The sequence below is a fragment of the Myotis davidii genome, unplaced genomic scaffold (assembly GCF_000327345.1).
Source record: "Myotis davidii unplaced genomic scaffold, ASM32734v1 scaffold1798, whole genome shotgun sequence".
In the NCBI taxonomy this organism is placed as follows: domain Eukaryota; kingdom Metazoa; phylum Chordata; class Mammalia; order Chiroptera; family Vespertilionidae; genus Myotis; species Myotis davidii.
Genome location: NW_006288952.1, coordinates 365,856 through 381,129, shown reverse-complemented (window position 1 = coordinate 381,129; position 15,274 = coordinate 365,856). Strand labels below are relative to the sequence as shown.

The 15,274-nt window shown below is 39.1% G+C and overlaps 1 protein-coding gene across 7 annotated transcripts in view; it reads right to left on the bottom strand.

Annotated features, from left to right (window-relative positions):
• BBX (bobby sox homolog (Drosophila)) overlaps window positions 1-15,274 on the bottom strand; it is a 288,627-nt gene that overhangs the window by 45,765 nt on the left and 227,588 nt on the right. For all 7 annotated transcript variants that reach the window (XM_015562273.1, XM_006761160.2, XM_015562274.1 and 4 more), the window contains one exon: window positions 6,400-6,480. In XM_015562273.1, coding sequence (XP_015417759.1) covers window positions 6,400-6,480 — 81 coding nt within the window. The remainder of the gene's footprint in view (window positions 1-6,399; window positions 6,481-15,274) is intronic.

Here is a 15,274-nt window from a genome sequence, read left to right as displayed (position 1 = left end):
CTGCTCATATTAATTTCTCCCTGTCCTGGTTTTACTCATTCATCTGTGTACCACTCTTCACTCAAATGGAGTTTTGTCTTTTCATTGCATCGTTCCCTATGAAACCACTTGCACTATTTATAATTTTATCCCTTCACCTTTTATATTTTATTTCTTTGCAAGTGAAGAATACGTTCTTGGAGGGCAGGATTCCTATACCATAATTTCCTATAGCCCTCACAGTGTCTTCCAAATTCACCAATATGCACTTACTTATTTAAGTGTATAAGCGGTATCTTGGCAGTTTTAAGAGTACAGACACTTTTTAAAAAGGAAATATCAGCTCCATTTTTTGACAGCAGTCTTGAACAATCTGTCATCTTATTCGGCAGTACACACATGTGTAGGAGTAAGCTGTCTTCCATGGAGCCGTCTATAATATGCAAACTCCTTTAACAAGCAGCTTGCATAGCCTTTATACTCATCTAAAACAAGGTGACAGCATAGCCCAGTGTTGAAGAGCCCAGGCAGTGGGGACAGACTGCCTAGGTTTCTACAGAGGCCCTAACACCTCCTATCCCGTGACCTTAGGCCAGACACAAAACCTCTCTGCCCTTTTGTTTCCTAATGTGTAGAAAATGTAAGATAACAGTACCTACCCTCAGAGAATGGGTGTGAAAATTCATTGAGTACATATAAAGTACTTAAAAAAGCGTCTAGCACACAGTAGATAATAAATGTCAGTTATTATCTTAGGTTAGATAATAAAACTTGCACATAAAATCAGCTATTAAAATTTATAGCCTAATAAAAGCAAACCTGTATGAACAAAAAATTTATAACCTATTTAAAATAACACATAAAATTATTTCAGAAAAATTAGAAGTAAAACAAACAGTAATAATTTTAGGCTTATGCTCCAGCCCCTAGTGGCACACCAAAACGTCAAAACTGTACCTAGAGGCAAAGCATCCCTGCACCACTTAGAAGATGGCTCACAGTTGTCTCATCATAATAACAATACTTGTATATCCACATGCAGGAAGCTTCAGCAGCCTCACTGTATTGGCATGGAGCAGACCTTCAATAATTATTAGTCCTTAGAATGAATGAATAACTGTCCCACTTAGTATACCAGGCAATTTGGTACCAGAGATCTTCCAAGTGTAGAAATGTTCTTTGCTAAAATATACAGGTAAAGATGTCTCTAAGTGTCCTACAACTATAGCAACTATGATTCACAGTGATATCAGGGCAGGGGGGAGGGGGAGGTGCTGTGTTGCTTTGCAGATCTTTATATGACCCGACCTAATTAAGTTCAAAATGAAAGGAAACACAATACATTATAGGACCTGCACCAATTAAGTAACTGATTAACTGAACAGTATGATCCTCATGGAGGTTCAAACATAAAAGCATTATATTTTTCTCAATTTCCTAACCTCAGCAGCACTATGCCAAATCTCTCTTCCCAGTTGGAATAGATTCCTAAATTCTGGAACAGATCCCAGAATTTTCAGGTCACTTTCAGCTATTATCAGTTCACCCAGTTTAAAATGCCAATCAAATGCTCAAAGAAGGGCCTTCCCCAGCGTATCTTTTGGTCCAGGGTCCAGGGAAATAGACAGGGGTGCTTAAACAATGCCAACACGAAGAGTGTAGGCCGATCCAAGTCTCTTTGTGTCTGCTGTCAACTTTTTCAATTTTCTTTCTGCCTGCTTGAGGGCCTATAGGGCCCAGCAATAAATATATGCCTATAATATTTCTTGCTTCTCACTAAAGAGAAGACATGTCTTGTAAGCATTTCTCCCTACTTTAGGGAGTTCTCCTCATTCACTCCTCCTCCCATGACAGCCCACAGGAATGGAATTGGGGAAGGGTGAGTGGTTAGTTCTTGGGCTGGTTGGTTCCTAGACCTTCCTTCATAAGGCCTAAACATTCTGGTTTAGTGGACAGAAGAAAAAATGGTGGAGGTAAAAGTAACTAACTGCCCACGGGTATGTCTTTCTTTATTGTCTGTTCCTGCTAACTCTACATAAGACTGAATGACCTTGTCAGGGGATGCCAAGCACAGGGATGATATGCAAAATATTTAATAGGTGGGGTGCTGACTGGTCAGAAGGGATGTGGTCTCAGGGCTGGGACAGAGTCCTGCAGGCCCGTGTTCCCTCTAGTTGCTGGATCAGGGATGCTGGCAGCATTGCTGCAAGGTACTCAGGGGATGTAGGTCACAGTCTTTGCACTAACAATAGCAAGTATTTTAGTACCAGGACAGCGGTACTGATAGAAACTGCTGAAGATCACTCCTGCTTATGGGCGCTCATCAGAGTGTCCTGAGTAAAGCCGTCTCTGCTGAGTTTTTCCTGGTGCAGGAGCCTGCCCCACTGTGCCAGGTTGGCTCTCTGCCAGCCCCTCCCCATGACTGTCTCATGGCCACTTGTCTGATCAAGCTGGACTACCTCCTATGTGTCCACTAGACCCCAGGGAACTCACACATCTCTACAATGCCAAAAGGGAGTGCAGCGGGCATTCCAAGTCTCTCCCTGCTGCCAACTTCCTCCAGTTCTTTTTTGCCTGCTCAGATGGGTGAAGGATACAGCAGTAAATCTATGTCTAAAACATTTCTTGCTTCTTGACACTTCTTATAGGTACCACCCCCAACCTTTAATAGGGGTACTCTTAGAGCTGCCTTCAGTTTGACAGTCAGGGAGAAAAGCCAAAGTATTCTAGATGATTAGATAGCCTATGATATCTCCCCACTCACTGATGACTTGGGTTAAGGGAGGGGATGAGAGGGAAAACCTCTGCACTATAAGTATATGAGATAGAATTAGCATCTCCTTATAAATCCCAAGAGAAGGGTCTGGCCTATATTGGAGGTGGCCTCTTGTAGGCTTTTGCTGTGGGATGGGATAACTGAAAGCTGTTCCTTCAGATTTCAGATAATACCACTAATTCTGGCCAAAAGAAAAAATCCTCCTCAATATCCTGTTATACTTATTTAAAGAGGCACCCAACATAATGAAATATTATGTTTGGTTCAAGAAAAATGAGCACCAAGTACACATGGAATAAAATAAATTGAGGAAGCCTATTTCTATTGGTGATTATTTGGAGATGCTGATTAATCCATTGTGCACATATTTATGTTTAATTAGGAACTGGGAAGCTTCAGGATGTTATTCTAAAACACAGTCTATTGGCATTATGGCATCACATTCATGTGGGAGAAATAATGTTAGAAGATTTTCTTGGTAAATTATTTTTTAGCGACCCTGTTTCATAAAAAGCATGTAGTTTTACTCAGATGTTATAAGAAACTAAGTCTGAGGATAAGTTGATTTGCTATAATTGGAATAGGCTTATTGCAGTCATTTTACCCCTTTAAATTATGATCCCAGCATTCAAACATCTGTTAGATCATAGCATCTGTTTCATATTTGGGATGCATCCCTACAAATTAGGAGAGTGTTCTTTTTTAATGAGCTCTGATTTAATAGGGAATCCTTTTTTTAAATGATTTATGCCAAAGAAAGAAAATTCATCTCTCTAGCACGCCCAGCTCCACAGCAAAGTGCCTCAAAGGTCCACACTTTTCTAACACAAAACTGTTTAATAAAGACATATTAATATAAAAGTTAGGTGTTTTACAATTTAGTGTTTAATATTTTAAAAACCATATAGATCCATTCATCTATGGATAGACACTGAGGCTGCCTCCAATTCTTGGCTATTGTAAACAGTTCTGCAATGAACTTAGGGGTGCATATATCTTTTCAAATTAATATTTTTGTTTTTTTTCTATACTTAAATTTAAAAAACAGAAATAAAAACCATGCGTATGTGTTTGTATATACGTGTAACACACACAACTAGGAACTGAACAGAGGGCTACACATTCCTAATATTCAAGCAAGATAATCGCTTTTTTAGCAGGTTTTGTTATTTATTTGCCTGTTTGTTTGTTTTTATTTCAGAGATAGGAAGGAAGAGAAATAGAAACATTAATGAGAGAGAATCATTGATTAGCTGCCTCCTGCAAGCCCCCTACTCGAGATGGAGTCCACAACCTGGCACGTGCCCTGACTGGGAAATGAACTGTGACCTCCTGGTTCAAGGATCAAAGCTCAACACTGAGCAACACCAGCAGGGTGATAATGACTTCTTTCAAATAAATTGTCTTAACAATCTATAGTCTGAAAGACACTAGACAAATTCATGGCCTCATAGTCTCTCTGTTTACAAAGTCCTGTTTACAACTCTAACTCCAAAGGCAAACTATACGCAAGATCCTTACTATTGAAGTTCTACCTGCAGTAGTACTTTGCTACTGACTCACCCACTTCTTTTGCTTTTTTTTTTTAAATCTTTATTGTTGAAAGTATTAAATATGTCCCCTCTCTCCCCCACTGACCTCTTCTAGTCCATCTCCACCCCCCGCCCCAGGGCTAAACCATCCTATTGTCTGTGTCCATGGGTTATACATATTTGCTTACAAGTTCTTTGGCTGATCTATTCCCACCCACCCATTCTCCTCTGCCTGCCCTCTGAGATTCCGCACTCTGTTCCATGCTTCCATGTCTCTGGATCCACTCCGTTCATCAGTTTATTTTGTTCATTAGATTCCACATATGAGTGAGATCATGTGAGATTTGTCTTTTTTTAACTGGCTTATTTCGCTTAGCATAACACTCTCCAGGTCTCTCCATGCTGTCTCAAAGGGTAAGAGATCCTTCTATTTTATTAAAACTACTAGAGGCCTGATGTACAACATTCGTGCACTCAGGAGGGGTGTCCCTCAGTCTGGCCTGTGCCCTTTCACAGTCCAGGAGCCCTCAGGGGATGTCTGACTGCCTGCTTAGGACCGAGGGGAGCGGTCGGACATCCTTAGCACTGCCATGGAGACAGAAGAGATTCGCGGAGGGAGAAGAGGCTCTCGCCACAACCCGCCATTAGGTTGATTTGCATATTACCCTTTTATTATATAGTACTAGAGGCCCATTGCATGAAGAGATTTGTGCAATAGGCCTTCCCTTCTCCTGGCTGCCGGCACAGGTTTTCCTCTGGCACCCAGGACCCAGGCCTTCACTCTGGCCGGAGCTGCCTTCAGTCTTCCATCTTTGTGGCTCTGGCTTGCCTTCAGTCTTCCCTCCCCCACTTGGAGCCTACATGTACAAATTAACCGCCAACTTTGTTGGCAGTTAATTTGCATATTGTGCTGATTAGCCAATGGGAGGCATAGCGAAGGTACGGTCAATTACCATGTTTGTCTATTATTAGATAGGAAGGAAGGATTCATTCATTTTTCTAGTCATTTGCAGATCTCTATTTGGGTCTGAGTTTATCTCACACAGAAGCTGGTCAGCTTAAGGTCAGACAACAATAGATTAGTTTATTCTGCTGTTTATATACTTCTTTATTGTTTCAGACCTTCATATTTTTATATTTCTAATTTGGATCTGCCTAAACTTTAAAAGCTTAATGTTTAAGACATTTAAAACTCCTAAACTTTTATGATATAGGCTGCCATAAAATTTGGAAAATGACAGGCCATCCCATTAAATTAACAAACTACTTAAGATTTGTAAAAGAACTATATCACTAAAAACAACAACAAAACACCTCAGAAGGAACTCATGGGAAGGAAGTCAGAAACATGAGAGGAAAAAAAAAGTTTATAAGAGATTTTGTTACCCATTTTTTTTTTACCTCCTAATTTGTCTCACCAGAAGAAAGCACTGTTATTACAGTGTCCTAAAAACATTTTTTTCCACGAGTTCCCTTAAGGCAGAGCAGTCACAGCATGGCAAAGTCACCTCTCCTGCCCACCCTAAAAACTCCTGGCATCGTCCTCCCCAACCCATCACCCACATCATAGGGTTTATAAAAACACATTTTTTTACTTTGCCAAAGGAATTTTAAATCCATGTCAGATCAGATGTACAACTGACAGATGTTATAAAACCTGACTCAGAACATGTCATTTGAGTTCTTCTCTAAAAACAACAAAAATTAAAATATCAACCACCTGGTTTAAAAGTAGTGCATTCTATTCTAGGGATTTACCGATGTTACAAGAGAATCTGCAAAGAGGAAAAGGGCCTGGACCATTCTTCTGGGTTCAAGCTGGACTTATTTAACTGATGAGAGAGACGAACCTGACCTTACTTTAAAATATTACTACCTGTGAAAAGGGTTTTGCAATTTCCCTGGGTAACCTTTTTCAATGCTTAATGACTTTTAGTAACAAGACGCCTTTTTCTTTTCTTTTCTAAATTTAAGGTTAACCCTCTCATTGTTCAAAATTAGATACAATACACTTTACGGGCAAAGGTGAAATGGTACAGTTAAAGGAATATGATTAATTTCTGTAATTTCCACCTCTGCATAGCTCATCTCGGTATATTCTTAGAAACTTGCCTCTGCTAGTTGAAAGAGTGCAGACTTTCCACAGCGTCTTCCAGGTTCGGCACCACCCAACTGCGAAGTGTTTGAAGAAATCTATATTGAAAACAATTCATATAAAGAATATTAATTGTGATATCAGAATTCTCACTTCCCATTCATACATTCAGGAACTTTCCTTAGTTTTGAGAACATCATTGTTCCCAAGTACCAAATACAGTAGGGCCTTGACTTACGAGTGTCCCGACTAACGAGTTTTTCGAGATACGAGCTGTCTCTTGGCCGATTTTTTGCTTTGAGTTGTGAGCTAAAATTCGGGTTATGAGCCAGCTTCACACATTGTATGCAGGAAACATATTTATACGGTTTACGTTGACTGGTAGTAGAGCGCGGGACACATATTAATATGTTTTTTATAGACTAGCGGTAGAATGCAGGTAACGTATAAATACATTTATTTTTATGCTTTTTTATTGCTCTAAAGGGATGCTAACATGCAGATATACGAATTCCAAAGGACAAAATTTGGGTCTCTAACACATACAATGGTGAATTATGTATGTACTTCCAGGTATAACGGTAATCAATCTATTCAACTGCAAAAATGGCCCGCACCACCTGTTAGCATGTGATAAAAACTACCCACAAAAATGTGTTCAGATACCCCACTGCTAGGTGGCGCAGTGAATGTCACAGTGAACGCCACAACATCAGCCCAGCATCACGTGTCTCACTCGTTCACTGTTGATTTGACATACGAGTAATTTGAATTACGAGCTCCGTCATGGAACGAATTAAACTCGTAAGTCAAGGCCCCACTGTAACTTTAAATGTGGCATGCTTGGGATTATAATTTTCAAACCAATTTTAGTAAATAATCCCCAAAACAGCAACAAAACAACAGGCATGGCTATGGTGGCTATTTAATGACAAGAGTATTATCTTTTATATTCCAGGCTCTAAATTTAATTCTATCCTTACAAGAAGACACACATTTCCATTTCTAGATAAGTATCAACTCATCAACTGGTCATATATAAAAGAGCTATTTAGAGCCAATTTGTAATTACCAAAGTGACTAGCTAATTGTGCAAAGGAATATGTTTGGGAGCTCTGAGGAAAGAATACCAAGTCAAATATTTTTTTGAGTGTCCAATATAAATGTCCTAAGCAGTATGGTAGGAGCTGGGGAGCTAAGAATTTTATATAAAACATTGGCTCTGCCTTTGAGACTATGTTCTAAGTACACACAAGAACTGTCAATTAAAACCACAAATCTAAATAAGTTGTACAATTAAGGACCTCTGTTGTAGCACACACATATACATACAATATTACACTGACTGCATACTCTCCTTCCAGTTTGGCTAAACAGTAGCCAGGCACTGATAACAATGAACAGCACTGTCCTTTGTCACTTGTCTATGAAAATTTCATTTTCCATTTCTACCCTAACTCAGTAGAGAACTCAGAAGGACATATGGTAAGCATCTTCACAAAGTGTGCTTTCCCTGGAGAAGTTCTGTCATCATTAGAGCAGCTAGCTGGCTTTTTGTATTCTTTGTGATTCCAAATTCTTTCTCCGTTTAAGACAGCGATATTGCTCAGTTACCTTTAGGAGGCAATCCTGCCATAGGTGACCCCAGCCCCGCCCTCAGGGGAGTCTATGGAGCTGTCAGCTCCAGGAGAGTCTAGGTCACTGGTTCTCAACCTTCCTAATGCTGCGACCCTTAAATACAGTTTCTCATGTTGTGGTGACCCCCTACCATAAAATTATTTTCGTGGCTACTTCATAACTGTAATTTTGCTACTGTTATGAATCGTAATGTAAATATCTGATATGCAGGAATGTATTTTCATTGTTACAAACTGAACATAATAAAGCATAGTGATTAATCACAAAAACAATATGTAATTATATATGTGTTTTCTGATGGTCTTCGGCGACCCCTGTGAAAGGGTCATTCGACCCCCAAAGGGGTCGCGACCCACAGGTTGAGAACCGATGGTCTGGGTGCTTTACTGCTGGTGGGAATTCTCCCTAAAAGACCTGTAGAATAAGAGGCCTTTGTAGAGACAAATATTTAATAAGCTACCTGGGCTATTTACAAGGGCCTAGATTGAAAAGTTTTAAGGACTTTTTCTTCCTAGGTACTATCATTTTTCACAGAGTCCTTTCCTATTCATCATAATCACTTACTTTTTCTTTAGAAGATCAATTTATGAGGCTCAATCTTTCTGAAGTTTGGAAAATTTTCCTTTAGCTGGACTTTCTGATATATGCCACTTCTACTTTTTTTAGACAAGTTGAGTTTAATTACTCACCTTATCTCCAGACTAATAGAAACAAACACATTAATATAATCACCAATTTGCATTAACTTGAAGGAAGAACTGAACATGAATGTATCCCTTAAATCAAGGTTGTATAATAGAAAGAACATGGCTTTTTTGTCAGATAGATGTGCCTTCATTAACTTTTTGCTGTGTGGAGTTAAGCAAATAATTAAGACTTTGAGCCTCATTTACCTCATCTTCAAAATAGAAAAATAATACCTGCCTCATATTACTGTTGTGAAGATTAAATTTTATGTTGGTGAAGGGTTTGGCACAGTGCTAAGCCCATATTATGTTTTTAATAAGTAGTGCATATATTAGTAATAAGGATCTATCATTAACACTAATAAACATAAACTCTTTTAGTACAATTGCAACAATTAGTTATACACTGAAATTGGAAAAGAATTAAAAATTGCAATGTCAGAGGATTATTGTTAAATTTAATAAAGTGCAGAATATTGCATCTGTCACATAACCATATGACACCCTCGAGAACTGCTGGAGGATAACAAGCTGGGTAGAGCAGCAGGGATAGCCCATGACACAGTTTCTAGTTCTTCCACTGGCTCCCTCTGCTGTCACTTTTGTAGATTTATGCTCCCTGATTCTATAGGTGTTTGTTCACTACCATATATCTTGTGCCTAAAGCAGTGCATGGCACAACCAAGGCTCAGTGAAGAACTATTGAGGGCATGGATGTATTATCTGCCATCTGAGTTTATGCTCAGCTGTCTGAGTCAGGGTTTGAGAATTGTTCCTTGCCTTTCAAAAGGAATCACCTAGGTTCAGCAAGAACAATTTTCCTCATTGCCCCAGAGAGGAAAATTGTGTAGGTATAGGGAAGTACTTTAAATGCTTCAAGTTGCTGGAAAGCTGATTTCCAAAGGGGCATGTGTGGAAAGGATCAATGTGTTTTAGTCCAACATTTATGTAACAGTAAAATTTTTAGCCCGGCTGGCGTGGCTTAGTGGTTAAGGATTGAACTATGAACCAGGAGGTTGTGGTTTGATTCCCAGTCAAGGTACATGCCTGGGTTGCAGGCTCGATCCTCAGGCTGGGGCATACAGGAGGCAGCCGATCAATGATTCTCTCTCATCATTGACGTTTCTATCTCTCTCTACCTCTCTTTTTCGTGGAATGTCTTAGTGACAAGATATGCTTTCTAAAAATATATTTGGCATATTAATTGGGGTAGGGACTGAAAAAGCAAATATATGTTAATGTCCATGGCTGGAGCCTTCTCTCTATTTCTCTGCAGCATTCACATGGCTGTTCCTTCTCTGGAGCTTCTATCAGTGCAGGGTGCTTGTTCTTCTACTCTCAGGCCACCAGGTGGTGTTCTCCTTTGCTGGCTCTCCCCGCTCTAGTGATCCCTCAGTGTTTTGTCTTAAGATCCCCTCTCTTTTTACTTACACATGATTCTCTTCATAATCTCATCTACTCTGAGGGTTTCAATTATAGGCATAGCTCATACAATGACCATTTGTTACATGTTATACTACTTCCTTCCCCATCCCCCGCCCCTCATTTTTTATTTGTGTTTTTTTTTCCCTATTTAAGACACACATATCCTTTCAAGTAAGAATAACATAGTTCATATATGTTTTTCATGTTGGTCAGCTAGTGGTAGAAGCGCATGTTGCTACACTCCTGGGTAGAGGGCACTAGGGGGCCATACTGCATAGTATGTTCCTGGCTTTGCTTTTCATTTTCCTTGAATTAATGGTGCTTGAGAATCTGTTAACTCCACTGTAGTCTCTCCTCCAGTTATTATGTAATGTTTTGATTTTTTTTATAAAAAGGTTAGGTGTAATAGTACATGAGGCACAGCAAAAGTGCTAGGAAAAATTCTCACCCAGGATGTTAATCTACTAATTTTTTAGCTGGCCTGAGGTATAGGAGTACAGGTGGTAAAGATAAAAATTGCCAATTAGGTAATAGTGGAAAGTCTTCTGCAATTACAAGGAGTACCATAAACATTGTACCCTGTGAGAAAATGACCAATAACTGAATAAATAACTGAATCAAAGAAAAAATGAACAAAGTGAGATGACTGGTCTACCATACCCTAAAGAAATATGAATGCTTCTAATAAAACATGTAATATTCTCACACTGAATAGCTGCAGTGTGAGTATATGGAGTTTTTTTCAAATGCAATACTCTGTAACACACTGGGCATTTATCATGAAAACAAATGCATGAAATTTGCACCTACTGCATATATTCACTTCTGATAATGACTTAAATTTGGTGTATTTATATTGGCAAAGAAAATACCTTTTAAGTTTAATATTCAAATCTATTTGTCTAAATCATCCAGGTTAGCTCTTTGTCTTCCAAATAAATATGTAATTTTTCAATGCAAAGATATGCTCTAGGTGTAAGAGTCAGCCACAGAGCAGAGAATATGGTCATGGCTTTCAGATTCGTTAAATAATGGAATACAAGAGCTCCCTTCAGGCTTTACATTTGCTCATTAGTCTTCAGTGAATGAGATCTAAAAAGTGACAGATGTGTTACTTTACCTGTAAACAATGAAAGATGCAGCTAGGAAACTCATCCTAACCAACTTAATGATAGGGGCCTGGAAACAGTGATGGCTGTTCACATGGGCTGGGTTAAATCTATGTGAATCTGAGTGTCAATAAGGAATGGGAGACAGGCTGACATGGGGGAAAGCAGGTTCTGTACTTTATTATTTCTTTCTAGATCTTACAGAGCAGACATATTTTCTCCTTTTAAATGTGAGCATTCATTTAAACCTACAAGAAAAATGTTCTTCACTCAGTTTCATGGCTCCATATAGGTTTAGTGATGGCGAACCTTTTGAGCTCGGCGTGTCAGCATTTTGAAAAACCCTAACTTAACTCTGGTGCCGTGTCACATATAGAAATTTTTTGATATTTGCAACCATAGTAAAACAAAGATTTATATTTTTGATATTTATTTTATGTATTTAAATGCCATTTAACAAAGAAAAATCAACCAAAAAAATGAGTTCGCGTGTCACCTCTGACACATGTGTCATAGTTTCGCCATCACTGGTATAGGTAACCTCAGTATTAAAACTTATCAGGTTTGGTTAATATGAAAAAATATCCTTCTCAGCTTGCAAGGCAGAGACTTAGGATTCATTTTTGAAAGAAAAACATTTTCAATTTAAAGAAATGCCCAAGGCTTATAGTTTTTTTAAAGGGTGTGTTTCTAGGATAATGATGTTGCACAATAAATGACTCACTGCCAAGAGTAGATCTAGCTAATCTCTTCCTGGAGTTACCGACAACTGCAAATTAAATTAACAGGAATGGTCTCTAAGAATTTTATAAGCCTGATCTTAAAATGAAATTATAGCTGAACACTTTAAAACAGTAAATTGATTTCTAAATTATATTAAATTTTTTTAAAAAATAAAAGTATATGTAATAGGAGTAAGAATCCCTATGAAAAGGGATGGGGGTATAAAGTGGCACACTGGGAAATTTTCTATTACACATCCATCCCTTCCTCACTTCATCCTTTCCCTAAGAGGTCCCAGAAATACTAGGAAGTGCCTTAATAATGACGAATAGACAGCTTTCAGTAAAATTTTTAAATTATAGAGCAATGGTCTCAAACTCTTATTTCCTGATAGTAAACTTTTTGGAAATGCAAATTCTCAGGCCTTACCCCAGACTCAGTAAGTCAGAAACTTTGGGGGTGGGGCTCAGCAATCTGTGGTGAAAATGACTTGAGGGTGACTCTGGTGTTATTTAAAGTTTTAGAACCTCTACTCAGACTAATTAAAACAAGAATTACTAGAGTCTCTGTGTTTTCTCAAAGGTGATGGGTGTTTTATGAAGTAATTATAAGAGCTTTAGGGATATGATCACAGTAATTACAGCCTATTCTATTTCTGCAATATACATGCTCATAGTTCACCTAGTTAAGTCTTGTTTAGTTTTAAATAAACCAGCACAGTATTAGGCTGACAAAAAGGTCAACTCATAAGGTGCTAAGAGATTGAACCTTACTTAGGGTTTTCTTGGGTCAGTGGAGGAAAATTATAGAGAAGTTACATATTGGAGAGCATCAAGTACTTCTCTCAGATAATCACATATAATGTTTACTCAATAACGAGGTATGTTATAACTTGTTTAATTTGCTTAGGAATTAAAAGGCTCACATTATCAAACTAGGCAAAATAATATACTGAGTTGGGAGGGGATATTGCTTTTGATCTTGGGGGAAACATTTTATTTTCCCATCATGCATGCCTTCCTCCATTACGATGTCTTGAAACTAATAAGTTTCCAAAAACGATTTTGTTAAGCTTCCTCAAATCTTCTATATATCCCACGGCCAAAATAATGAAGACCTCAGGAGACAAGTGCCACTGAGAAGACATCTGCGCAAGGAAACGACTCCTTGCACAACATCCAAGTCAGAAGAGTTTCTTTTCTCCCCTGGGTGGGGAGGACCTCCTCGTGCTTAGAGGAACGCATGCACCGCGCAGTAAGGACAAAATGACTTGCTACAGAGAGGCACAAAATCTGGTCCTCCAGAGTCACAGGACACAGGCTGTTACAGCATCAAACTGCTCCTTCAGAGCAGCCCAGGGCTCCAGGAGATCTTAATAAATCTAATGATGGTATCGCTCAAATAACGATCACATTCTCTGTGGTGATGGCCGTTAGAAATGCACCAGCACCTGCTGACGTATCCCGTACTTACATGTTAGGTTGAATACTCTTGGTAGGTGAGGTGTAAATATCAAGTATGTCAAAGATGAGCTACTGCCTTTCTAAAATTCATGCTGGAGTGCAGAATTTAATCAAACACACTATGTGGCAAATACATTCTATTTTGGAGAAAGTGTTTCTAAAAAGTTGGATGGGATTCACTCAGGTATCAAGATTAAAGATAAATTTAGAAAACAGACTATCCTAATGAAAAATTATAATAATATCTTAATTTATTCAAATTCATCAAGCAAATTGTTCTTAATGAAATGATAGCATTTGATACTGTTTTTGCCATTTTCATTGCATCACCCTCAACAGCTAAAGTAAGACTGAAAAGATGAGCAGCCCACTGTACTATAAAGTCACAACTGTCCCAAGAGGAAGCAGCTTTTGCCTTAAGGGCTGAAAGTAATTTTTATCATTTTCAAAGTAAGATGCCAGGTTTCCTTCTGCCAAAAGGATATCATTTTATATTTCACTTATGGAGCATTCTATTCAACGAATCAAAGTGATTCAAAACACCAATACTAAACAGAAAAGTCCTGCTTATCATTTTCTCTCAACCTCATATGGGACTGATCAGTTTATGATATGCTTTTTACTGGAATTAATATAAAGGAAAAGGGGGAAAAACCTAAAGCAGACAGCATCTTATTTTCAAGAACTATATATACATTTTATGATTCATCATATAGTACTCATTGGAAACGAGCCTATGGAGGAAGCCAGTGCCTTGTGGCCATATCAAGCCTATCATATTTGCCTCCTAATCACATCTACCAAAAAAAAAAAATTGCTCTCTAGTGTGTGCTCTGTCTCTGGCTGACAAATAAAAGAAATCTGAGATCCTGCAAGAGCTGACTGGACCAAGACTGGGATTAATGAAAACACTGGCTGAAGCTATACCACAGTGAAAGCTAATCACGGATGATTTCACAGGTCAGATTCACTACTGCATTGCTGTGAGAGTTATTCATGAATTACAGCATATAATTTCACTATTAGGAAAATTTAATAAATTGGAATCCTATGGCATTCATGTTGACAGCAATTTTTCCAAACTTTAAAAATAAATTAAAGAGAAACCAAGACGGCGGCATAGATAAACACCGGAAATTGCTGCCTCACACAACCACTTCAAAAATACAACAAAAAGACAAAACAGACATCATCCTGAACCACAGGAAGGCTGGCCGAGTGGAAATTCTACAACTAGAAGGAAAGAGAAAAGCACACTGAGACTCAGAGGAGGCGTGGAAGTAAAGTGCAGAGGTACGGAGACACACGTGGAAAGGGCTGGCAACTGAGAACACGGCTGTCTTTTTCAATCGGGAGGGAGACACAAGCTCCCGACATCTCTAAACTCCAGTTCAGGGCGAGTCTCTGGGTACCCAGACTCATACAGGGAGAAACTGGTATTGGTCAGAACTCGAGGACGGCTTTCTCTCAGAGGTGCTTACAGCGATTACTGGGACACTGAGACGAGGGGACTCTTAGGGTAGGACTGAGGAGCAGCCATAGCTGCTTGCTCTGCCCCGTTGAACCCCTGAGAACCCGCCCCACCCAAGCTGCTTGCTTAGGCTTTTGCATATGAAAGGCCTGGCCCTTTGCAATCTGAAAATTACCTAACAAACTGCAGGTGGGTCAGACAGACCCAGAACTTCCAAAAGAAGGCCCAAGGCCCCACAGCAGCTTGCATTGCTTCACAGCTGGACCTCATCTGGGCAGCTCCAAACCCCAAACAAAGAAGAGGAATCTGCAGATCTCTCCATAGCTCCTGCTGGGTAGTCTCAGGCAGAGGCTAAATTAGCACCTCCTTAGAGACCG